Source organism: Helianthus annuus, chromosome 13 (genome assembly GCF_002127325.2).
Source record: "Helianthus annuus cultivar XRQ/B chromosome 13, HanXRQr2.0-SUNRISE, whole genome shotgun sequence".
NCBI classification, from domain to species: domain Eukaryota; kingdom Viridiplantae; phylum Streptophyta; class Magnoliopsida; order Asterales; family Asteraceae; genus Helianthus; species Helianthus annuus.
In genome coordinates, this window is record NC_035445.2 from 3,407,822 (window position 1) to 3,434,327 (window position 26,506).

General features: G+C 35.7%; 2 protein-coding genes and 1 long non-coding RNA gene across 3 annotated transcripts; 2 read left to right on the plus strand and 1 right to left on the minus strand.

Annotated features, from left to right (window-relative positions):
* Positions 1 to 600: 600 nt before the first annotated feature.
* LOC110898135 lies at positions 601 to 1,185 on the minus strand. Its single transcript, XM_022144889.1, has one exon. It carries the CDS (start codon positions 1,183 to 1,185, stop codon positions 601 to 603), a length of 585 nt encoding a protein of 194 aa, XP_022000581.1.
* Positions 1,186 to 12,107: 10,922 nt separating this feature from the next.
* Positions 12,108 to 13,485, plus strand: LOC110898122. Its single transcript, XM_022144873.1, has 2 exons — positions 12,108 to 12,285; positions 12,353 to 13,485. Exons 1-2 carry the CDS (start codon positions 12,108 to 12,110, stop codon positions 13,483 to 13,485), a joined length of 1,311 nt encoding a protein of 436 aa, XP_022000565.1.
* A 5,403-nt stretch (positions 13,486 to 18,888) lies between these two features.
* LOC110897282 lies at positions 18,889 to 20,584 on the plus strand. Its single transcript, XR_002568541.2, has 2 exons — positions 18,889 to 19,160; positions 20,397 to 20,584. It is a non-coding gene; the product is annotated as an uncharacterized LOC110897282 (long non-coding RNA).
* Positions 20,585 to 26,506: the final 5,922 nt, after the last annotated feature.

A 26,506-nucleotide genomic window follows, 5' to 3' on the forward strand; every position in this document is an offset into this window, starting at 1 on the left:
CAAATTGCAAGTGAATTTAGGAATGTATAAAACATCCTTTATTTTGGTTCCCCCAGGTAAGGTATATTCACCCCTCCCTTCGACGGGTATAGCATCTCCGCTGGGGATAACCACCGGGGTTTCAAACCGTCTTTGGGGTCTTGTTTTGAAGGATGTGGTTGTTATTGGTGATATGTTCGGTTGAACCGGAGTCTATCACCCAATCATCTTCATTATCGTTTTTACCTGTCATGCATGTCATAGGTGTTGTACCTCTGTTTGCGTTTTCCTTGTCTCCAAAGTGCTTAAGAAACATTTCATGTTGTTCACTTGTCAAACCTGGAATAGGGCTTGAATGCGTTTCAACACACGCCGCCTTAGGTTTTGTTTCGTCACGTTTTCGGTTACCAGGCCATCATTCGGGGAATCCTATTAGCTTGAAACACCCATCATGGTGAGTCCATCTTTACCATAGAAGGTACAGTGATCAGCAGCATGCTTCACATCCTTTGAAGCTGGTTTATCATGTTGTTGGCTGGAGTTGTTCTCCCGTCGTCTTGGAATGAACGCCTTAAAGGCAGCAGCATCGGTAGAAGGCCTCCTTTTGGATGTTATAGCTCTCTATCTTTCGTCTTCGGTGACAAGGTGGTAGACATTGGTCAAGGTTGGTGTCGGGTTCATCGTGAGAATCTGTGTTCTGATGACTGAGAAATCAGAGTTCAAACCCATGAGAAACCCATAAAGTCTCTCGTTTTCTTTATGTTCAATTAACTGTCTTCCTACATCACAAGAACACCCACTACATTTGCAACGAGGAATAGGGAAGGCTGATTGCATCTCATCCCAAATACTTCTGAGTTTAGTAAAATAGGCTGAGACGGAAGTGTCGCCTTGAACTGTGGCTGAGAGTGTTTGCTTCAATTCATATGCACGAGGGGCGGTTTCTTTTCCAAACCGTTCTTTTAGATCGGACCATATCTCCACAGCCGTGTTAGCGTACTTTACGCTGCTTCTAATCTCCTTCTCCATGGCAGTCGTTAGCCATCCTTTTATCATGGCATCGCAACGCATCCATGGCATATAGGTCTGCGATCCCTTCTCTGGTTTCTTGATCGATCCATCCATGAACCCTATTTTATTTTTTGCAAGGAGAAAATTCTCCATCTCTTGTGCCCAATCGTTGTAATTGCCATCGTTTACCTGCATTTGTTTGGTATAATCGAACGGATGGATATAGTACGGTGAGTTCGAATCCAAGGATTCTCCCTCGGTTTTCCGTTTATTGGTTTCTTCATCTCCGGGCAAGATCGATTAGAGTTTGGGTTTTCTGGGTTAAAGCTGCTCTGACACCATCTAAAACACGATGGTATAGAGGAACTTTTGTGTATTTTATTTCTGTATATTGCAAGAGCTTTACAATCCATTCCAAAATAAACGAACATAAAGGTGGAAAATATAGAAATGGATATGCATGATAATACTAAAGAATATGAGATAATTGAGGAGAATATTAGTGGAAAATATTTTATTTCCAATAGCTACACCAGATTTACTATTAAATCAAATAAGATTTTTCGCAGTTCCAACAAGGTAAGATAACTCTTGTGTCGTATGCACAAGTAACGAAGATATACAACAAGTCTTCTATACCTCGTAGCATCCACCGGTATACCGCCCTCATCCTTAGTTAACTTCATTCCCGGTTGTAATAGACACTTCATTGGGTTACAATCTAACATAACTGTTTCGGTTGGTATATGCTTTTTGTTTAATTGAAATACCAGATTCGTCAATAAGATAACATCCCCTAATCGCTAATCTCAAATTACTTCTCTATTTGCCTTATGAACTGTTCGATATATTTATGCCAGAACTAGTAACTATGAGATCGCCAATGTAGACTCCCGTCGTAATCAAACCAATATCGATCCACGTGCTTCATGTAAATTGCTTGTTCTTGAAGAGTACCATCGAGCTTGCGATGTAACACCCCAATCGCGTAATATAACAACACATGGCAGAAATATCGGGGAGTCACATTACAAATTGCTCACAACTACTGGTACTAAATTGTTTCAATATCATTAACATCGTTTTACAAACAAAGAATACATGTAACTGTTCTTTTATTTTAGAAGTCTAAGGCCCGTATGCAGTCCTATGCGTTGCGTGCTTGAACAGTAGAAAACCTGAAACATATGCGAAAACAGTCAGCATAAAAATGCCGGCGAATACATAGGTTTTATTAGCCAAATAAATGGTAGAACATTTGTTATTAATCTTAATTGTGATAACTCGTGACAAAATAGGTTTGTATATGGCAATATGATATTTACTAAGTCATTTTATGCCTTATATTGAAATCTCGATTAAACCATCGTAAAAACTTGTTAAAATGTTATTAGGAATCCAATCAAGGATTAATAATAATTGTTTTGAAATAAATCAAAACTTATATAAGTATTATATAAATCAAATCAATGAGTCACGATAATACTTCAAATATCTTTCTAAGAATCTAACATATAAAAATAAGGGAAATTCTACCAAGATTTTGATAACCAAACATTGAAACAATTGTACACAAAATCCTAAAGTGATCCAGATAACGCTACAAGAATAATAAAATAAGAACACTTATATATAGGAAGTACCAGCAGCGTATCCACCATGTTCTTATTTTATTACACCCATTTCGTTATCTAAATCATAACTACCACATAAACACATAATCGTCAACTTGTTCCACCTCGTAAACACGCATTAAAGTACATAATGAATCCATACAGGGACTCCAAAATCAGTACTCTAAACATCCCATATATGTCTAACTATGAAGATAAATAGATAGATACTACAGGGATCGGGTTCTCGTAACATCGTCTAACCTAACACGCATTAAAGTACACAATGAATCCAAACAGGGACTCTAATATCAGTACTCTAAACATCCCATATATGTCTAACTATGAAGATAGATAGATACTACAGAGATCAAGTTCTCGTAACATCGTCTAACCTAACACGCATTAAAGTACACAATGAATCCAAACAGGGACTCCAATATTAGTACTCTAAACATCCTACAAGAATCAACCTATAAAGATAGATAGATGCTATAAGGATTTTGGGTTCTGTCACATCGAATCGAAACAATCCTAAATCCTAATGGTGATTCGGGATAACGCCACGAATGGTAATACAATAAGCACACTTATATATAGGAAGTACCAGCGGCGTATCCACCATATGCTTATTGTATTATCTAGTTTCGTTATCTAAATTACCAACAAACTACACAAAAACCAACCATCGAGTTGTAAAGTACTTCTTAAAAATCTCACTATGAAGATAGGAAGATCTAAGACTGTACTTCAAATATCCTACATGAATCTAACTATGAAGATAGGTAGATCACTTAAGGATAAAACATTACATTTGCATAATCGGAATAATACACATAAAAGCACTTGGTGAACACACATATGCCATACATTTTGAAAATAGATCGATTACACATATGAATCACCCCAAAACATTTGAAAACGGTAAAAGAGGGGAACTATGTACTCGCCTGGGGTTGCGTATAGTCCCGGTTCAAAGGGTATAACAAAGCTCAAAAGACCAAGAGTTCAAGTGCTGAAGCGGTTCCTAAGGTAACAGATACTATGTTAGGGAATCGACACCTAAATCAGAAGATCGGGTAGAATGAGGTCTTGTAAACCAAATGAGTGTTGGAACTCATGTGATATGGTTCAGTAGGGGAGCACACGAGCGTAGGAAACGTATGAAAAAAGTTACAAGAACAGAGAGTATTAGCCGCAGCAAAAAGAGAAACTGATGCCTATGCCCAGGATACGCTCAATAGGGGTATAGCTAATGTCCATATTTTAGCAACCACTGCAGCTGACCCAAAACTGGAGCAAATGTTAGCACCCCAACCACAACCACAAATTCCTGATCAACCCATGGAAATAGAAAACCCTGGAAATCAAGTAGAAATGCATGATTTCAATCCGGAGGAGATACCTAGGGTACCTGCACCAAATCCCCTAGACCCAAATTACGACCCCTGTGGGATGAAGTTAGGGACTATGTGCAACACTACCCGATACATGAAGATGTACCCATGCAAAACCTAGGAGCCTACCCAGGGTTAGATACTCTAGATCCCTATTTTAATAACGATGCATATGTTAGGGAGATTTTAAAGAATCCGTACCCATACCCGGCCCCTATACCTCCATATCAGGAACCCGCACCCCAGATTCCGAACCCAGTCCTAGAACCTGCACCCCCAATGAGTGCAGAAAACGTGCAAGAACTTAGGACTTTCGGTGAGGAAATTTTAGAAAACAGTGAGAGAATGAGACAGGTGGGAGAGCGTCTCGTATGGAAATACGACGAGCGCAATATGGTTTTTTGGATGAATCCATATCCCTGAATCGATGGTGGAGATGGTAGAAATAATAATAATAATAATATAATATAATAATATATGTGTTTATGTGTTTTAAAAAAAAGCTACGGATGCCTATTACTAGTAGTGTAGTTTTAAATTTCAGTCGGTATTGTAATTTTTATTTTTATTTCAATAGATGCATAGTATATGAATAGAGTAAAAGTCGCAATGCTCGACGCTTTTGACCAAAAGTGTGTGACATCTGATTGGCTATATTCAAATATTATTGGTGATATTAATATTTGGTAAATGTTTAAAATTCAGATGGACAACGAAGTGAATCGGGAAAACCAGAATGATAATATTCAGAACGACAACCACTTGAATAACGATAATCTGAATAATGAGAATCCGAACAACAATAACAATGGAAACCAAATGGATAATAGTGCCGTTCAACACATAGTGGCACAAGGAATTATAGATGCAATGCCATTTATTATTCAAACAGTTCAAGAAGCGAATAATAAAAGTAAGCATAGCAGTAAGCGACCAAGTGAACCGGAACACAGCGTGAACAATGGACCCGTACTTCAGGTGCCCATTCCCAAAAGAAGAAGAACCATGCCATGTGGTTGTTCTTACAAAGAATTCTGGTCCTGCAAACCAATAGAATTCTCGGGCAATAAAGGACCCATTGCAGCTCTACGCTTGATAGAGAAAACTGAAGCTGTTCTTAAAATAAGCAAGTGTGCTGAAGAAGATAAGATAATGTTTGCTTCTAATTTATTTAAGAATTCAGCCCTAGAATGGTGGAACACTATCCTCCAGTCAAGGGGAAGTGATAGGATATACAACATGGAATGGGAGGAGTTCAAAAATATGGTAGAAAGAAAGTTCTGCCCTCCCAATGAAAAGGAGCAGATAGCAAATAAATTTCTGAACCTTAGAATGACCGGGGTAGATAGTAAGGGTACACTACTACATTATTTGAATATGCTAGAATAGTACCAACCCTTGCATCACCTGAACCGGTATTAATCTCCCGTTACATCTGGGGATTAATTGGGGAGATTAGGCATGTAGTCAAGGCAGCTAGACCTCAAACCATAGAAGAAGCTGTAGAACTAGCTAATACCTTGACAGATGAATTAATCCGTACTAGAGAAGAAGATCAGAGGAGAAACCTAACCAAAAGGCTTACCCAAGAATTCCGTTCTGGGAATTCCAACCGTAGGAATGTAGTTTCTTCCTCTGCACCATACTGCAAAACCTGCAGAAAGAAGCATTCAGGAAGATGCTCCACTCACTGCAACTACTGCAAGGCATCAGGACACAAAGAAGAAGATTGCAAGAAGAAATCCAGTAATGGAATGTGTTTCAATTGTGGAGAAAAAGGTCACATCAGGACAAATTGTCCGAAATTGGCTCCAGCTGCAAACAACAAGAATCCTAAAAATGCTAGAGCATTTGTTCTAACCACAGATGAAGCCAAGATTATCCCGGACGTTATAGCTGGTACGTTTTTAGTTAATGATATTTTTGCTAAAGTATTATTTGACTCTGGTGAAAACCAAAGTTTTATTAATACTTCGTTTTGCAAACTTCTAAATCAATCATTAACTAAACTACCACAAGAATGTCTAGTAGAGACAGCAAATGGAGAAACCGTTAGGATTTCTAAAATCTTGCAGGGAGCAAGAATAGAAATTTTTAATCAAAAGTTTATTGCAAACCTTTACCCAATGAATCTAGCAGGATTTGATGTTGTGTTAGGAATGGATTGGTTAATAGCCAATAAAGCTAGTATTTTATGTGATCAAAAGTCAATTCAAGTAAAATCACCAAGGGGTGAAAAGATCACAATTAAAGGAGATAAACCATCTAGATCCACTAAATTCATCTCTGTGATGAAAATTGCAAGTTATATAAGAAAAGGATCCATAGTGTATTTAATTTCTATAAATGCTAACACTAAAGAAAAAGATCTAAAAGACATTCCAGTAGTTTCCCAGTTTTCAGATGTACTTCCAGAAGAATTGCCAGGACTACCTCCAGACAGGGAAGTTGAATTCAGAATCCATTTGCTACCAGGAACAGCACCGATTGCCAAAGCGCCTTACCGTTTAGCACCTGCTGAAATGCAAGAACTGAAGAAACAGTTGGACGAATTGTTGGAGAAAGGCTTCATACAGCCAAGCTCATCGCCATGGGGAGCGCCAATATTGTTTGTTAAAAAGAAGGACGGATCAATGCGTATGTGCATTGACTACCGAGAATTGAACAAAGTCACGATTAAGAATTGGTACCCATTACCGAGAATCAATGATCTGTTCGATCAACTACAAGGAGCTCGATTTTTCTCAAAAATCGATTTAAGGTTAGGATATCATCAATTAAAGGTACAGGAAGAGGACATTCCTAAGACTGCATTCAGAACAAGGTATGGCCATTATGAATTTACTGTCATGCCATTTGGTTTAACCAATGCCCCAGCCGCATTCATGGACATGATGAACCGAATATGTAAGCCATATTTGGATAAATTCATAATTGTCTTCATAGATGATATTCTAATTTACTCTAAGAGTAAAGAGGAATATGCAAAGCATTTACACCTACTTTTAAGTCTTTTAAGAAAGGAAAAGTTGTATGCTAAGTTTTCCAAGTGTGAGTTTTGGTTAGAGCAGGTACAATTTCTTGGACACTTAGTTAATCATGAAGGAATCCATGTGGATCCAACAAAGATCAAGGCAATTACCAAATGGAAAACCCCTGAGTCGCCAACCGAGGTTAGAAGTTTCTTAGGATTAGCCGGTTATTATAGAAGGTTTATTCGAGATTTTTCTAGAATAGTCATTCCTTTAACCAAGTTAACCTGTAAATCCATTAAGTTTGAATGGGGACCCAAACAAGAAGAAGCTTTTAAAATCCTTAAGCAAAGATTAACCCATGCACCTATACTAGCGTTACCAGAAGGAACTAAAGACTTTGTAGTCTATTGTGACGCTTCTAAATTAGGTTATGGATGTGTATTGATGCAACGTCAAAAGGTTATAGCTTACGCCTCTAGACAGCTTAAGAATCATGAAGAAAATTATTCAACCCATGATCTAGAGTTAGGAGCCATAATTTTGCCCTTAAGATTTGGAGACATTACCTTTATGGTAGTAAGTTTACCATATTCACTGATCATAAGAGTTTAAGGTATGTTTTTGGGCAAAAAGAGTTAAATATGAGACAAAGACGTTGGATGGAAATGCTTAGTGATTATGATTGTGATATCCAGTATCATGCAGGAAAAGCTAATGTCGTGGCAGATGCTTTAAGTCGAAAGTATCACGAAAAGCCAAAAAGGGTACGTTCTCTTAAATTAAATCTACAAGTAGATTTAAATGATCAGATTAGAAAAGCACAAGAATCAGTAATCAAGGATGATACTGAAAAATTAAAAGGAATGATTAAAGAATTAGAACAAGGAACCGATGGAATTTGGAGATTCCATAAAAAGAGAATGTGGATACCTAAATTAGGAAACTTACGTCACCGTATATTAGAAGAAGCCCATAAGTCTAAATATACGATGCATCCAGGAAGTGATAAAATGTACCAGTATTTAAGGAAAAATTTTTGGTGGATAGAAATGAAAAAGGACATAGCAACATATGTTTCTAAGTGTTTAACTTGTTCACAAGTTAAAGCTGAACACCAGAAACCCTCAGGATTGTTGCAATAGTTAGAAATGCCAGTGTGGAAATGGGAATTGATAACAATGGATTTTATTACCAAGTTACCCAAAACAAGAAAAGGTAATGAGACAATCTGGGTGATGGTAGATAGGCTAACCAAGTCAGCTCATTTCTTACCAATGAAAGAAACTTTCAGTATGGAATAGTTAGCTAAATTGTATGTAAATGAAATTGTTTCATTACATGGAATTCCTTTGTCAATTTTTTCTGATAGGGATAGCCATTTTACCTCTCATTTTTGGGCAAGTTTCCAAAAAGCAATGGGAACCAAGTTAAATCTAAGAACAGTATACCATCCTCAAACAGATGGACAAAGTGAAAGAACAATTCAGACAATGGAAGACATGCTTAGAGCTTGTGTAATTGACTTCGGAGGTAATTGGGACGATCAGTTACCATTAATAGAATTTTCTTATAATAACAGCTATCACACAAGTATTAATGCTGCACCATTCGAAGCACTTTATGAAAGAAAGTGCAGAACCCCAGTCTGTTGGGCAGAAATTGGGGAAAATCAACTATCTGGACCTGAGATAGTACAGGAAACAACAGATAAGATCATTCGTGTCAAGGAACGACTGAAAGCAGCACGTGATCGACAGAAGAGCTACGCTGATAACAGACGCAAGCCATTAGAATTCCAGGTAGGTAACAAAGTATTGTTAAAAGTCTCTCCTTGGAAAGGAGTAGTCAGATTCCTCAAGAGAGGAAAGCTAAGTCCCAGGTATGTTGGACCTTTTGAGATAATTAGAAAAATAGGACCTGTAGCCTATCAGCTACAACTGCCAGAGGAAATGGCAGGAATACATGATGTATTTCATGTATCTAATCTCAAGAAGTGCCTAGCCGATGAATCACTTGTAGTGCCTCTTAAGGACATAGAGGTAAATGAACAACTTAAGTTTGTAGAGAGACCTCTACAGATTGAAGACAGGAAAGTTAAGAATCCCATGCATAAAAGATTAGTTCTGGTCAAAGTAAAGTGGGACTCCAAAAGAGGACCTGATTACACATGGGAGCTTGAATCAGAAATGCAAAAGAAATATCCGCACTTGTTCCAGTAGATCTCGAGGACGAGCTCTAAAATAAGGTGGGGAGGATGTGACAATCCTCAAGAAAACCGACACCCTTGATAATTTTTCCGACACCCTAAAAATATTTAAAATATCCCAAAATGTCTTTAAATACACCCCGTATGTGAAACCCGAGCCCGAAATACAATGTAACATTAAAAATAAAATAAAAACAATAAATATTAAGTTGAGGCGGGCCGCGTAGAACCCAGCCCAACATTTACGCGGGCGGTATTAGGATCACAACCTGATCCCGTTTGTTTTCTTTAGTTCAGGCGGGCCGCGTAAGCTTAAGCTTATTTTTACGCGGGCCGCTAGAGTCTTAGAATGTGGCGCAGCCCGGTGACGACTCGTGTCATCAACGTGTTGAACCTATGCGTGACCCGGATCAGCTACGCCTAGACCCCTAAGCCACACGGGCCGCGTAGCCCCTTGTTTCACTTTACGCAGGCCGCGAGAAAACCCAGATCAGGCCCTATATAAGAAGGGCATCGGCTTTCAGTTCCGATCGTTCAAAATTCGTTTCTCAATCTCAATTTCTGAATAGTAGAAATTATACTCGGGTATAATACCCCCTAAATAGCGAGGTTCTGCTACGATGTAAGTATTATAACCCCTGGAGACGTATTAGATACTCTGCCCGATTGATCTAGGGTTCCGTAACGGCTGTCGTGGTTCTGCCCGACGTAGTCGTTGGAATGCCGTCTCGGGGAGGGTATTACTAATATTAAAATGAGTTATTATACTAACACACGTGCATTTGTGTAATTTATAGATTATTCCCAGGAAATCATTACTGAAAACCCTATGACAGCAATGTGAGTAATCCTGTTTTTATTAAATGTTTTTACAAAACCTCACTTAATTAAATATATACAAAGCAGTTATTGAGTATTTGTAAGAATACAATTATAGTGGGTATGTTGGGGTTTTGTATACAAAATTTGTCACTGGCGTGGTAATATTCCACAAGTTAAGTATGACAGTACCACTGATGTTAATTGTTATATCTTGGAAACAAATGTAATTGCGGATGCGCCCTCAATACTCTAAAATGATTGGTATTTCAACTTGATTAAACTGGGATTCACTAACAAGTATTTCTCACTGACAAAATGTTTTTTTAAAAACGCGTTTCAGGTAACAAAATGTGAAAGCCAAATAGAAGCCAGCTGGACAGCACTGAAGGCTTGGAAAAGTGGCAATAAAAGTTACCTAAAAGAAATAGATGTTTTTCTTAAATAAAAATAGGATTTATTCCTATGAAAGTGTGTATACTGAAAACTTGGGTTTTACCCATGTGTTTAATTTATAAAGTGTGGTGGTTTACTCTAATAAAATATTTCCTAACTACGGCCCTGATGAAAATTTCCGCTGCCAAATTGGATAATAACATGATACCACCGAAACTGGCTCGTGGCCGCCCGTTCCCGGGGACTAGGGATCGGGGGTTGCTACACCAAGGTTTTAGAATACCATGGGAACATGTAAAATCATCAAATACCAGCCCATAGGGTGCAAAACCATGGGTTAAAACCATCAAAACCTAAAAAAATGGACAAAGTTCAATGTATCAGCCAGAAATTTCAAAAATGGTCCCTGCACTTGTAAAACTCAGTTTTTGACACTTTTAAGCCCCGTTAACCCCATTTCAAAGATCTAAAATGAAGTTAAAGTATAGGAAACTTGAGATGTGCTAAAAAATGTCTCAGATGTCGGTTCGTTTGGCCGTACGGTTGCGTTGTTCGGTTAATTACGACGAAACACGAACGAACGCGAAAAACGATCCAAATTATGCGACAAATGGAATTTTATCATGCCAACCACTAAAATAAAATATTTTAATGATTATATAAATTTTTGGGTGTCCGGATATATCCAGAACGTAAGTTATGCGCGAAAATGCAAACTTATGCACTTTTTGACGCTTTTAGTCCCTATTGATCAAATAAGTTTATTTTTGTGCATTAAACACCTCGAAGCCTATTTCTAAGCTATGTAAAGGATATTTAGGGCATGTTTAACTTATGATCAAGTTCCGGAATTTGCGATACTATGTGAATCAGCAGACTTTCGTAATTTGACGCAAATAGTCCCTGAGTGTGAATAAACTTGTTTTTGACACACCAAACTTTCAAAACTTATTTCTAAGTTATATAAAAGTTATTTAATGTATGTTAAGACTATGTCACTATTCCGGAGTGTTTGCCGCATTAAACTGGTTACGTTTACGCATCAGTTCATGTTTAGCTTTCTAGAAAGTGATTTAAAGCTTGAAAATGAACTAGAATCAAAATGTAAAATTGTAAAACCACAATAAACAAATTTTTGAGACCAAAACACATTGTTTCTTTGATAAAAGATAGTGTCCTACATTGTGTGTGTTTACGGAGCACAAGTGTCACATGTGATTCCAAGCTCAAGGAGCTTGATGGAGACCGTAAAAGCTTTAGAAAACCGATATACCTTGTCTTCGTGTCCGGATCTCTCATGGAATGATGTTTCATTCCAGATTAAAAACCATTTTTAATTATTTTTGGTGTCCTGATATCAACTTAAAAAGTCTGTTTTCGTCATCGGAACTAGTGCTTCAGAAGAAAGATTTATGTTTCGCTTAGACTAGAAGGTATGGGGGCCGGCTGAGGCCCGGCTAGGACCGGCGCCGGTCCCCCACACCGCCCCCCTGGGCTCGGCTCGTCACACCCGGCGACCCACAGCCGGGTCCGCCGCTCCACCTTTTTGAAAACTAGCCGTTATTCAACGGCATTATTTAATAAAAAAAAATTTCCTTTTTCTATAAAATCATCTGTTTTCACCATAATTTCCCCACTTTCAACCCAAAACCCTCTCACTTTTATACCATTTTCTCCCCACTTTTATAAAAAAATTATCTTTTCATCCACAATGGCTTCTAATCCTTGGTGGCCCTCGTCTTCAGATGACGAAGAGGAGATGTTTTTCGTAAACGCTGTGCTACGGGCCGGACAGATTCTAATTGAAGAGGAAGAGGAAGAGGAAGAGGAAGACTTCTCGTCTGAAAATGTTATTACCAGACGAATACGGATTAACAGAGGCCGCCAAGGTTTTTCATTACAAAATTTCATTATCCTTATTTTTTTTAACTCGTATTTATATATTTTATACGACAGGAGCGCACGAGAAATTGGTGAACGATTATTTTTCGGATGAACCACTTTACAACGCCGACATTTTCAGGCGCAGGTTCCGAATGAGTCGCTGCTTATTCACACGGATTGCTAATGATTTGGCGGGGCTAGACCCGTTTTTCACGCAACGACCTGATGCTCGAAATTATGAAGGGTTCACCACGTTACAAAAGTGTACTGCGGCCATTCGCCAACTGATGTACGGGACAGTGGCCGACGCTTTGGACGAGTACTTACAGATGTCGGCAAGAACTACGCGGGAATGTTTGTATCGGTTTTGCCATAATGTGGTGAAACTGTATAGCAAAAAATATTTGCGGAAACCAAACGCGTATGATGTTCAACAGTTGTACCAAGCTCATGAAGCAAGGCACGGGTTTCCGGGAATGCTTGGTAGCATTGATTGTATGCATTGGGGGTGGTATAACTGCCCGACTGCGTGGCGCGGCCAATATACGCGAGGTGATCACGGCTATCCAACCATGATACTTGAAGCCGTGGCATCACAAGATTTGTGGATATGGCATTCTTTCTTTGGTCTCCCTGGTTCACTCAACGACCTCAACGTGTTATACCAATCGGCGATCTTTACCGATGTCGTTAATGGAACCGGTCCAGACACACGTTTTACAGTTTCTAGGGTTGAGTATAGACGTGGGAATTATCTTGCTGACGGGATATATCCGTCTTGGTCTACAATTGTAAAGACTATTCCATATCCCGAGGACGAAAAAAGGAAAAAATTCGCCAAGCGTCAAGAAGCTGCAAGAAAAGACATCGAACGTGCTTTTGGTGTCTTACAAAAAAAATGGGCCATCCTTGCACAACCGGCACGTGCGTTCACACCGAAAAGGTTGCGTCTTTGTATGTATGCTTGCATTTTGCTCCATAACATGATTATTGAAGACGAAGGTCGGGCGATTTGTGAGTATGATGAGAATGCATCTTACGGAAACACTGTCCCTGTTGATCCGCCACAACAGGATTTAAACTCGTTCTCGCTAACCAACGACTTCACGCATGCAAACCTTCAAAAAGATTTGGTAGAACATATTTGGAACAACGTTAACATCGGGGACGGTGACGGTGACGGAGACGAAGACGAAGACGAGTAGTGTAATTTTTTTAAATTTTTAAATCTAGTCTTTTTTGTACAAATTTTAAGTAGGGTAATTTTTTTTAGGTTATGTAATTTTTATTTATGTTATGTAATGGATTTTATTATCTTCCTTTATGTCTTATTTTTATTTAAATGTTGAATAGTTTTTATAAAATTAAACAAATAAAAAATAAACAATAAAAGTTAAACAAATAAAAGTTAAACAAATAAAATGAATTAAACAATAAAAAAATATGTGGTGGGGCCCCATCCTTCATCCCCCTCCATCCTTCATGGAGGCTCATCCCTCACGAGCCGCCTACGTGGCGCCTACGTGGAGGCTCATCCCGTAGGGATAAGCCGAACCATACCTTCTAGTCTTAATATGTTAGTTCATACAAAAGTATGTTTAGTTAGTTTTTCATTTGTGTATACACATCATGTAATATTTATCTTGCTCTGAATGACAATCAGTTACTTTCAAAAAATAGATTACATAATAAATAGTATGAAAATTAAAAACTTATGTATACATAACTATAGTTAGTTTAGCACAAAATGTGTTAATATAAACAAAATGTGTCGACTTACTTCAGTAAGTAATTAAATTTGTCGAAAGAAAGAAAAATAGAAAAGAATAATGAAATTTGGAATCAGATTCAATCATTATTTTGATTCATAGGTTTAACCGGTTGGTTCAAATGAACTTAAACAGGCGGTCTTCTTGTTTAAAACTGTTGGCAGAAAATGACATATTATATGCGTGGTTTTGTTTTTTTTATGAGAAAAATGCCCGGATAGTCTCTGTGTTTTCGTATTTTTTCACCTATAGTCCCCAACATTCTAAAACTACCTGAATAGTCCCCAACTTTTCATTTTTTGTTCCCGGATAGTCACTGGGTCTAACTTCCACTACTAGAAAATACACCTATCTTGACACGCGAACAATGACATACACTCATTTTATGACATTCAGAAGTGTGTGTCAAGAAAAAAATGTCATGGGTTACAAAATTTAATAAATTTATGACACCCTTTTTTGTGTGTCATCTTTTTAGGGTCATAAAAAAAACAAGACCATTTTATGACATTCAAAGCGTGTGTCAAGAAAAAAAAAACGTCATAGTTTACAAAATTTAACAAATTTATAACACTTTTTTTGTGTGTCATCTTTTAAGCGTCATAAAAAAAACAAAACAATTTTATGACATTTCAAAGGGTGTGAAAAGAAAAAAATGTCATGGTGTATAAAGTTCAACAAATTTATGACTTTTTTTGTGGCATCTTTTTAGCGTTATAAAAAAATTATATTTTATAAATTAAACTTACTAGTGAAATCTCTTGCGCGTTGCGGCGGACATTTGATAGGTATTCATTTGGTTCGTTACAATATTGGTGTGATACTATCACACGGTATAGCAACCAAAATAATATCTATACATAGTTCAAAATGTGGTTTAAGAGCTGTTTACCAAACGGACCTCATCTATTTTGTGAAAAAAAAAACAAACAAACAATGGCTATCTGTTATCTATTTATGTAGTGCTATAGATGGGGTTGAATAAGGTACACGTAGCAGATGTTTATGCTTCGATTTGGGAGGGAAATTGAATTTTGTTTGGGGGAAAAGTTGTCTTTGAGATGGAGGGAAAAGAGATTTGGTAGGAGGGAAATCGAAATAATAAACATTTTTAGTTTTCAAAAAAAAAAATTTATAAAATATTAAATATTAATATGTATGTAGTATAATTAAAAAGCAACTATTAAAAAGTAAAAATATACTTGGTTATATATATAAAAAATCTACTAAAGTTTTACTAAATGAGATAGTGGTCTAATGGTATGGTGGCTTTGTTGTAACCAATATGTGTAAGGTTCAAAGCATGAATGAGTTGGGTACCGTATAGGGGGCACTGAACCATACCGGTACCAAAAGTACAGATCCTGAAAAACGTAAATAAAGGGTGTCGGTACATGTAATGAAAGTGCTCGGTATGGTATTGTACCGAATCGAAAGTTACGATCCTGAAAATGGAAAAAACTTGGGTACCGAAATGACCCGACACGATACAATCGGTACCTATTGGTACCATTTGCTCATCCCTAATTCAAATCCCGCAACGTGTAGATATGGGTAGGGTTGTAAATGAGTTGGGTCGAGCAGGAGCCCAAGCAAGCTCGAGCTCATTTAACTTATCAAGGCTCGAGCTTGGTTCATAGGCAGCTTTCAAACTCAGGCTCGGTTCGAGCTCCACTCATTTATCATTTATTGATTAAATGTTTGACTGGTTTATATATATATATATATGTATATATATATATATATACATATATATATATATATATATATAGAGAGAGAGAGAGTATAATGTACAAAACTACTTAACGTACGTTAACGTACGCGAGAAGAACATAACGTGCGTGATTAACATAGATAACTTGCGTGATTATCTTTTGTTCAAGGTTCCATGCGTGATTAAGTTCCTATGCGTGATAATTCAGGTCCCATGCGTGATAATCCAGATCCATGCGTGATTATGTGTTCTATGCGTGATAATCCACGGCCATGATTGTTGCGTACGTGAAGTAGGATAAGCCGTAAAGTATGTTAACTGCTCTCTCTCTCTCTCTCTCTCTCTCTATATATATATATATATATATATATATATATATATATATATATATATATTCATTGTTTTTCAAATATTTGACTCCTTTAGACTATAGTTGACCATTATTGACTTTCATAGCCCATCATCACTAACCTTATTTTACAATGGCTTTGGTTAACCCTAATTGATGATAATTAATTCTAACTCACCATTAATAACATGAGGTCATGATTAATAACTTTGTATAACTACTAACTATCATAATAGCATGTTAGTCATCTTAGTGTAAACCCACCCTACTCAGGGCTATGACCAAGGTCGACTCCTTAACCGCCATGAGACCGTACTCCCTTGATGTGCAGGAACCGGTTGACATCCATAAACATTCGCCCTCGTCAGGTTCGAATCCAGGATTAAAGCCCAAATTGGTCCTTTCACCAATAAATCCGTCGAAAATGGCCCGAGCGGGAATCGAATCTAAGTGACCATTAATGACCAAAAGTACACATCAATACCTTTGCATAACCATCAATGACCCTATTTAACCATCAATGACCCTAATTAACCATCAATAAGTATACATAACCACCAATGACTATGTTTAACTATTAATGTCTACGTGACTAACATTTATCCGAATTGAAGATCAATGACTCTAAGTAAACAATACCCTTGTTTGACCATCAATGAGCCTAATTGGTAACTGACCCAAAGTAGCCATCACTCACCGCAATTGATAACCATGTGGCCACGATTGATTATGATAGCCATGTTTAACCAACAATGACTAAATGATCATCAATAACTCTATATGACCATTAATGACAATGTTTACCCATCAACAATCCTAATTGATCACCAATGGCATTAACAAACCATAATTATGTTAGACCGATAATCCATGAGTAACAACATATGACGATGTTGCCAATGAAGTTTTTACATGAAAGGGTTACTCAACGAGCGTTAAGCATCCAATTGATGTGCTGTGACATATTAAGCGAATAAATGATTTGAGTATGATCACTTAGATAAATGATTATACTTGTAATCATGTAATGTTTGTTACATAAGGTTATATAAAAAAGGTCTTAGGTTATAGTAACAAGATTAAAAATCCCTAGCCATCACACTCCACATATCATTGCTTTCTCTCTCCATTCGCCCTAACCGAACTCAAGAAACCAAGGAAGAAGCCTTGGTTCAGTAGTGATCGCTTGGTGAATAAATATGTAGATAGATCCAATACATAAACGTTTATTTTTTTTTAATTACATTGCAAAATATATACATACACATGTATAAAAATGTACAACATGTGTAGATATTCCATACATATGAATGAAGTACATAAATATATATCTTATTTTTTAAATGATGTGAAAACAATAAATATCTTCACATATGACTCCTTAAGACCAGCCTAATAAAGCCCACCATGGCCCATTAAGGGTCATTACGATTAGTAAGGCCCAATATGATCGATTAAGACATTTGCAATCTATTGTGACTCACAGAATAGTAATGAAGTTTTAGGAGTGTTCCAATTAGGTCACTAATAAAATTTATTGTTCCAATTAGATCATTCTACTTTATTTTGGTGTTCTAATGCTAGATATTTTACCTGAATAGCAGGTCATAGTCTTAGATGACATTTATTTATAGTTAGTTGTTTATCTTCTTTTATGACTATAATTTAAATGATTTTGGTATAGGAGTAATTAGTAATTTCTTTAATTAAAAATTTACTGATATCTAACTATTTTTCACGATTTTATAAAAAAATTGATAACTTTTTAGAGATTTTGAAAAAAAAATCACATTTTTTTATTTTTTTCGCATTTTTTTAACTTTTCTACAATTTAAAAAAAAATTTAATCTACTTTGCATTTTTTTCTAACCCATTTGGCATTTATGTGCTATGTCAACAAATTTTTTAAATAAAAAACCTAAATAAATGCCAAGGAGGATGGATGACCTTCTATGTAGGTAAAATATCTAGGATTGAAACATCAAATGAAACTTGAATGACCTAATTGGAACAAAAAAAATTATGAGTGACCTAATTAGAACACTCTTAAAACTTGGTTACTATTGTACAAAGTTAACCCAATCATTTAAGACCCAATATAACATAATAAAGTTTATAATGGTCCATTAAGGGGCTGTTTGGAAACTTCTGCATGGTTAAGTGCTAAACCAATAAGAGCTCTGAACCATTGCTAAACCAGAGCCAGTATAATGCTTAACTGTTCAGAGACAAATGTTTGACCAATTCAGATTAGAGGTCTTAACCATTGAGACTTAGTATAATGATTAACCATTCAGAGACAAATGTCTTAACCATTCAGATATTAGCTCACGAAACAAACTGTCTGAACCATTAAGTATTAAACCAATAAGACCATTTAAGGTAAACAAACAGCCCTAAGTCCTATATGTTCCTACATGACCCATTAAGAGTTGTTATGGCCATGATTTAGTTTGTTAAAGGTAACAAATCACTATCAAACAATGTCATTCAAAGTTGAACTTCAAATCATATAATGTATACGGAAGAATTTATGAGAGAAAAAAATATTTTCCTGTAAATAATATTATTTTAATTTAGCTAAGAAAAAAATATTTACTAAAACTTTTTATGTTTATAAATAAAATAACTAAAATCATTATTTTAAATTTATGTATTGTAATTATGTAATGGACGGTTTCTTTAAATGTGTTATTAATTTTTATAATTAAATTTATACAATTATTTTTATTTTAGTTTCCCTCCCCCAAATCCCAAATTCTTTAAAATTTTCCCTCTTATTTTGAGATTTCAAAATTGGACATCCATGTATTCACAACCATCGATCTTTTTCCCACGATATCCTCAAACTGAACCTAAACAGTCTGTAGAAATTGATGATTATTTGAGGAAATCGCAAATATCAATAATTAGAAATCCAATATATTATCAACCCTTATCAAATATTTGGGTGATTCTGGAAAAACAAGAATTGGTTTGTTGCAGATTTGTGGAGTTTTGCGGTTTTAGGGGTTTTTAGCCATCGCCTAGATCATCAAAAGTCACCAGGTACACGATAACACGTTTCTCTGTTTTTTTTTTTTTCAATCCGTGATGTTATATCCAAATCATTCATGAACTTTTATGATTATCCGAATGATGTTTTCTTGGTATAATGTAGCTGCCCTAGAATTAACTGATTTTTAATGTGAAACTTTCTTGATGTAAGGTTCCTTGATTTGAAATTGTTACTCTTCTATCGGGGTTATCTTACCTTTTCTAAGTATCATCTTATTTGTACTTGGACATACTTCTCCGTGACAGAACTGCTACTTTGATGTGCTATGTACCCAACCTTAAGGCTACACCTACTTAAACAACCCAATATAACAACACTATGGGGTGTGGGGGGACTTGGGTTGGGGGCATTGCTCCACACGTGGTGAGGGTGAGATCCACAAGGGAATACTCAAAAACTAGGGGTGTGGTGTGGCGTGGCGGCCATGTGGATTTATTTTTGGCTTGGCAACGGCTAGATCGAACTAGCCAACCCCCCCCCCCCCCCCCCCCACACACACACACGCCAGGCTCAATCCCAATGCTTACCCGGGGTGGAGCAGCCGGCGTTGAACCCAAACCGCCGCCCCAACCCATATCCCACACCCCACAGTCTAACAAGGCTATGAGTCATTGAAATTCGATATATTTTGAAGCCAATATTTGTAGCCCCTGTACCATACTAAATACAAAGTAACCACATATATTGTTGATTAGTGATTAGTGACTAGCGAGTGGCGTGGTTATGCTATTTGATGTGATATTTATGTACATTAATACCAGTTAGTATGTTTCTATGCTACTGTTGGACAAAACCATAATCTCAAATGAATTGCTGCCTCTTCAGAATTCATAAATAAATGTTGATATTTGAAATTTAAATCTTATATTGATCTAGCTAATAAATGTAGATATATACATGTAATTATATCTACGAACTTTGAGGTATATACTAAAATATTACCACTAAAACGAACCTTAATAATCTGATTATGCTCATACTATCATGCATACCATTTCCTTATGTTTTTTTTTGTTTTCATTCGATTCATTCTTTTTCATCAAATTTAGTGTTCTTGTTGCACTGCCCGTTATGTACTAAATTTTATGACAGAATTTGTTCAAGTATTTCCATGGACTTCTGGAGACCTACAGATCAAGTCATTGGCTTATCTAATAATTCTTCAATTATATACCACTTACCTATGAGTCATTGTACTAATGATGACGTTTAAAGTCATATTACAGGGCTGATGGGATGTCTGAAAGATTTGGGCTACTAGCTGTAATTGGAGCATATGTGAAGGAAAATAGTATTAAGGTTCAGTTGGAAACTGGTATATAACTCACCATTTAAATTCATTCTAGTGTTGGAAATATATATTTTTATATTCTTTTGCAATGGGTTAATTTAACAAATATATGTTTACTTTTTATTTATGTTATGTTTGAATTTTTCAAATATAGTAAATATCGTTGATTAGTGGACTACATGCTTTGAAAGATAAAACTTTCGAGGTAAGTGTGTAGTTTGATTTCATTGATTTATATACTAGTCTAAGAACCCGCGAAACTCGCGGGTGGCTTAACACCAACTAAACACATAAAAAATTCTAAACGTTGAAGCGTTAACCTATGATTTGGTAAGCCTAATATTTTGAGACCGTTGAGCACATCCCAATAGTACATCTCGCTCATCTCTTTTACATATTAACTTTTTGTCAACTAAACCTTCATGATCTTTTCATGCCTTTTGGCCAATATGACTTGCACCAACAGTGTCAACATCTAAATATACATTAAGACATGAACGTAGAGTCATAACACACACCAATACATCTTCGTAAAGGTACTAACGAACATTGTGTTAAAAAATTGTACGTCAGCCAAATCCACACATCGTGTTTAAAAATTGAAATCTCTTTCAATGTGTGCAATAAAACATGTTCATGTTAAACAGGAACATCAAACCTCACAAAGAATAAATCTATTGCATTTAAAAAAAAGAATAACCGATAAAGCAGCAAGTTACGATACCTCGGTCCCGTGCAACACCTCCCAGTGTAAGCAACGGTGTTTCGAACACACTTCTGGTATGCCATACATCTCAAACAATTCTTTTGTGGATTCTCCAAGATAAAGAAGATCTTGACAGCAAGCATAAGACTTAAGTTCATCTTTCAATAGCTGAACATTCCATACTATAATATCTACTGGTAATCTAAACATAACCATTGGACTTAAAAATTTTAAAAGATGCCTAAAGAACACTACTTCTATATCCATATATCTATCCATAATTTAATATTTAAAATAAGCATTATCGACAACTTCCCTACCATGTCTTTCACCACCACCTTTACCACATAACCCCCTTTTTTCTGAAGGATAGAATCCACCCAAGCACAATATAGAGTGCATCCCAGCACAATGAATTATTATAGTTTTCATGACTCAACCCCAACAAAATATAGAGTGCACCCCAACACAATCAATTATTTTAGTTGTCATGACTCAACCCCACACCTCAAGTTAGCTCTTACAATAATGTAGTGTGTAAAAAAATACGTTGCACAAGTCATAACCAGTTACATTATAGACTTGGAAGTTGAGCAACCTGATCTAAGCTCTAAAATTATAAATATATATACACACAATATTTGTTTATACATTTATTTAGGTGAAAATCGAATGTCATGGGGAAAACAAAGACCGACAAAAGTTAAAAAAGGTAGATCCTATTCAATATGTCATTAAACCTTGAATAATGGCTCGTTTCCAATGACCAACATCTTTCCAAAAGCATAAAGTGTGCAAGATCCATAGATTGTAGAAATCCACCAACCTTGTTCAAGGTTACAAAAGAGACTGTTCTCGGCATCGTACTTTTATTTGTAAAGCCAAAGAGAACATTACTCTGGATCAAACATGTCCCAAAACCCAAAAGTGTTAAAAAAATACATTAGTTTAACATTTCAAAATTTAACATAAATTATTACAAAGTCATCTTACTTAATATAATAGTATAATAGTTACGTGACATTTTCAAACTATTTACCTAAAATTCAAAAGCTTAAATTGAAATGCGAAATGGGTCATATGATTATTCTTGTCCAACGTCGCAAAAGTACAAAAATACATAGAAGTGGTCGATTTTGAGTTCGTATTTTATATTCAACAAAGCAAATGGATTAAAAAATTAAAATCAGTTAAAAGTCATGTGATGAAAATCACCTATAGCGTATCCAAATTCTTACAATCTCTAAAATTGCTTTATTAGAAAAAGATTATTATTTTAATAGTATTTGTTTGTGATATGTTCAATACACTAAGTACTTATAAACCTCCGGAAATGTTGATATGTGTTTAGGGTTAAAACATTCTAAACGTATCATATAAACCATAACTATATACTTATAAATGTTCCAAAATGGTACCACAAAAAATACATGGTAGAGGCATTAATTAAAGAATAAAATAACATGAACAACCAATAAGCACATAAACAAAACCTACACCAATAATTAGCTAAATTGAGGCAGCTTGGTAATATAATCTACTTTACCTCGATTTAGAAATTGCGTAAACTTATTTATCAGCAAGCATTATCAAAATAAACTACCGTGATAGCTAAGCCTTCAAACATCAATAAATCCAAACTTATCATAATAAACTAACATGATAGCTAAGCCTTCAAACACTAATAAATCCAAACTTCCAAACTGGGGAACCTATACTATAGTAGCTCAATAACAAAAAGGAACATTATAGCTGGTATAGTAGTAAAAAAGAGTAAGTTACAAAAAGAAGTAACTCTGTATTGGTAACACTTGCATCAACAACCTTTATCCAGCTGCATAAACCAAGCCTACGTATATAATCAACCATATTTTATTAGCACAACAAAAGCAATTGTCTATGTTTTTACCAAAACATACCAAAGTTGTTAATGGAAAATAAGAAAGTTATGAGGAAAATTAAGATTAAGTTGTTAATGCCAAAACATACCCGACTGGCCTCATCTTTATTCTGAGAAAGACTATCCTTAGTAGCAGCAAAATGAACATGTGTAAAGTTACAGTTTTAAAACAGCCCATTTTGACCCGAACCCATTATGCACTCACACCCGTTTTTACCAGTCAATATGGGGGTGAGCAAGTTTAGGTCCGGACCGAAAATAACCGAGAACCGAACCGAAAATATACCCAACCCGACCCGAACCCAAGTACCTAGGTACTTAGATCGGTTCCAATTTTTCTTATAAAATAGGGTCGGGTCGGTTCTCGGTTCTTTTCATGGTGAAACCCGACTTGTACCTATGGACCGGAACCGACCCTATATTTAGGGTAGTGAATCGGTTCTGTATTTTATGTTTGATCGGTTCTCAGGTCGGGTCATGTAATGGTCGGGTCGGGTCGGGTTTTTACTTTTGCTCACCCCTAAGTCAATATTACCCGGTTTGCCTGGCTTAGTTTGTATGAAAAAAGATCATTGAAATAGAGATGCAAGCACTAACCAATTGATGGTGACGTCTTCTGGTGGAGCTCCCTTTGAGTATGTTTAAACAGGTAAGCCCTGATAACATATACAAATGTAATAACCAATTTTAATGTAACATATTTTACTGAAATTACATTGAACACATGAAAGAACATGTGATATTACAAATTTCATAATACCTTCTATCACTTTCCTAAAGGGTTTGATGGATATAAGCCTATTCATATAATGATAAGAAATGATGAAGATTTATAAACCACCTGTTAAAGTTGAATAATAGTCTGTCTTCCCTTGCTTCCTTGGTCAATCAAAGGAAACTCATTCACAATGAAAAGTGAAAACAAACCCAGATCTACAAATAAAAGAATAAGTCGAATAATAGAATGAGAGCCCATATATAAGAAAATGAGGAAAATGATGCGTATGGTACCATAGTGTATGTTGCATGTACTCTGAGAATATAAAAGATAAGAGAAGGATATATTTTCCAGTTGAAATGTTAAAGAGTATAATAACCACAAACAAAGCCATAACAAATAGTTCTAACAACATATTAAGGTCAGATCCTCATTAGATGGAAACTTTACACAAATAAGCATATGGGCTAGATTGTGAAGACTGCACTACTTACCTAATTCTATTATTAAATCATATTTATTTCCACTTATCATTGTTAGCCAATTCCTTTCTATGATTTTATAGTTGTAGAAAGACACCAATGGTGCAGGTGGCATGAAACGATAAGTGTCTATCCAAGAAACACCGATTACTTTAAGTAATTCAAGCATAATACCTAGCGAACTCACTCCTAACCTTTACATTAATTAAGACATGTTTGTTATAAACCTAACAAAAGGAGAAAGGCATCAGCAATTAGAAGACAAATTATCATTAATTATGTGAGCTTAAAAGCCTCACTTACTTGTTATAACCTTTGTAAACATTGCAAAACACACCACAGCCAAGAAAATCACTCTTCTGCTAGTTTTTAAACTTGCAAATGAATGAATCATCTGATGCCTCACTTGGAGCAAAACGTCATTTAAATAAAGTGTTTTGGAAAATCCAGTCGCATCTCCTGTAAAAAAAAGTTTTATCTTTTCTTCATTCAATTAACATTCAAGAATTGGAAGCTTTCATAAAACAATAAGAAATTAAGATTACTCGTTGCTTGAGTGAAAACTCAAGTTCTTTTACAATCTCAGCCATCGGCGGCCGCTCTTCACGACCTTTCTTCACACACCGACAAGCAATGTCATAAATCAAACCAGACTAACCCGCTAGAGCTCACCTATATATATAAGAATTAACTGATATGTTCAATAACAATGTACTTCCTTAAGCTACAAAAAATAGTGAATATCAAAGTTCAAATGAAAACACCGCTTAATGTAGCAAACCCTACAATCATTTCCAAAATCAAACGAAAATGTCAATAAATTATACCTAGGAACTGTATAGTCGAGATGATTAGCCTCAAATGCTTCACCAATATGCATATTAAACACCTGAAAAACCTAATTTTACGAATCAATGGAGCTCAACTTCTGTCCACTTAACATAACTATAGATCTTTTAATTCTCTCAAATTCTGATTTGCTTATCCCATGTAATCAACTTAAATTAGAAAGCAAGGTCAACTTAGTAGATGCTTCTTTTTTTAAATGCAAATGCCTTGTATAAAAACCCAATAACCAACTAAAAACGCCGATTATTAAATTCATATCGACGATAATACACCTACCTTTGTTGCTATTATTCACACGATGTTTTGAGGAGACCGGTGGCCTTAAATCTCTGTTGGAATAGTTGGGTAAGGAATCGCTGACCGTCAGTATCATCCGTTCTTTTCTACATACAATAAACAAATTTAACAAAAATGAATCCAAATCACAAAAAAACTACAGATTCCCTAGTTAAACTGTAAGATAATTTACTTAATTAGTTCCAACTGAAGATCAACGAATTCGAATCAAATTACGGGTATAATAAGTTACGTAACAGGTCATCGAAAAGCTCTTGTTCTGCCTCTCTACAACATTGAGAACCAGAGGTTTCCCTTCCTATCATCAACAACAACAAATTAATTTGCATAATCATGAATCAAGCACAATTAAATAACTCTTAATCAACCAATCAAGAACATAACCACAATCACTTACCTCATGTCTATAAGCACCTGAACCGAAGTTCAACTTTGATGGGTCTAAACCTTTGTTATAAGCAATAGTAACCTTTTTTATCTGAAAATATAGCAAAGTAAAAAACTTAAGTATCTTTTTATTAAATATTCTACAAAAAACAAAAACCAAATAATAAGATCATAATCACATACCTGGAAATTCAACAAATGAAAAGTAAACGATCAATCAATTAATCAGCCCTAATATAAGAACCAAACAACCACATAATATAAGTAATCAGGACCTCAGATAAGCCCTAATTAGAAAACCGAAAATCTAACATTTGATTCATATGAGAGACGCCTCAATTGGTATTAGTGTTACCTGGAATCATTGCGTGATTGATGACGACGAGATCAAAATGGAATCCGAACCTTCTCATATATTTCTATCTAATATTCAAGAAACACCCACAAAACCTAACATCATATAAAGAAGAACCCTGTTTAAACTTTTGAAAAAGAAAGTCAAAATCTGGTATAATCCCACAAACCCTAACATCAAATAACGAAGAACCCTGTTAAAAAAAAAGAAAAATCAAGTCAAAATCTGTTATAATCATGAGTTAAATATAGATAAAATCAAGAATACCCACATACCCAAACATCAGATAAAGAAGAACCCTGATAAAAAAAAAATTAAAAAAAGAAAGTCAAAATCTGGAATAACCTTTAG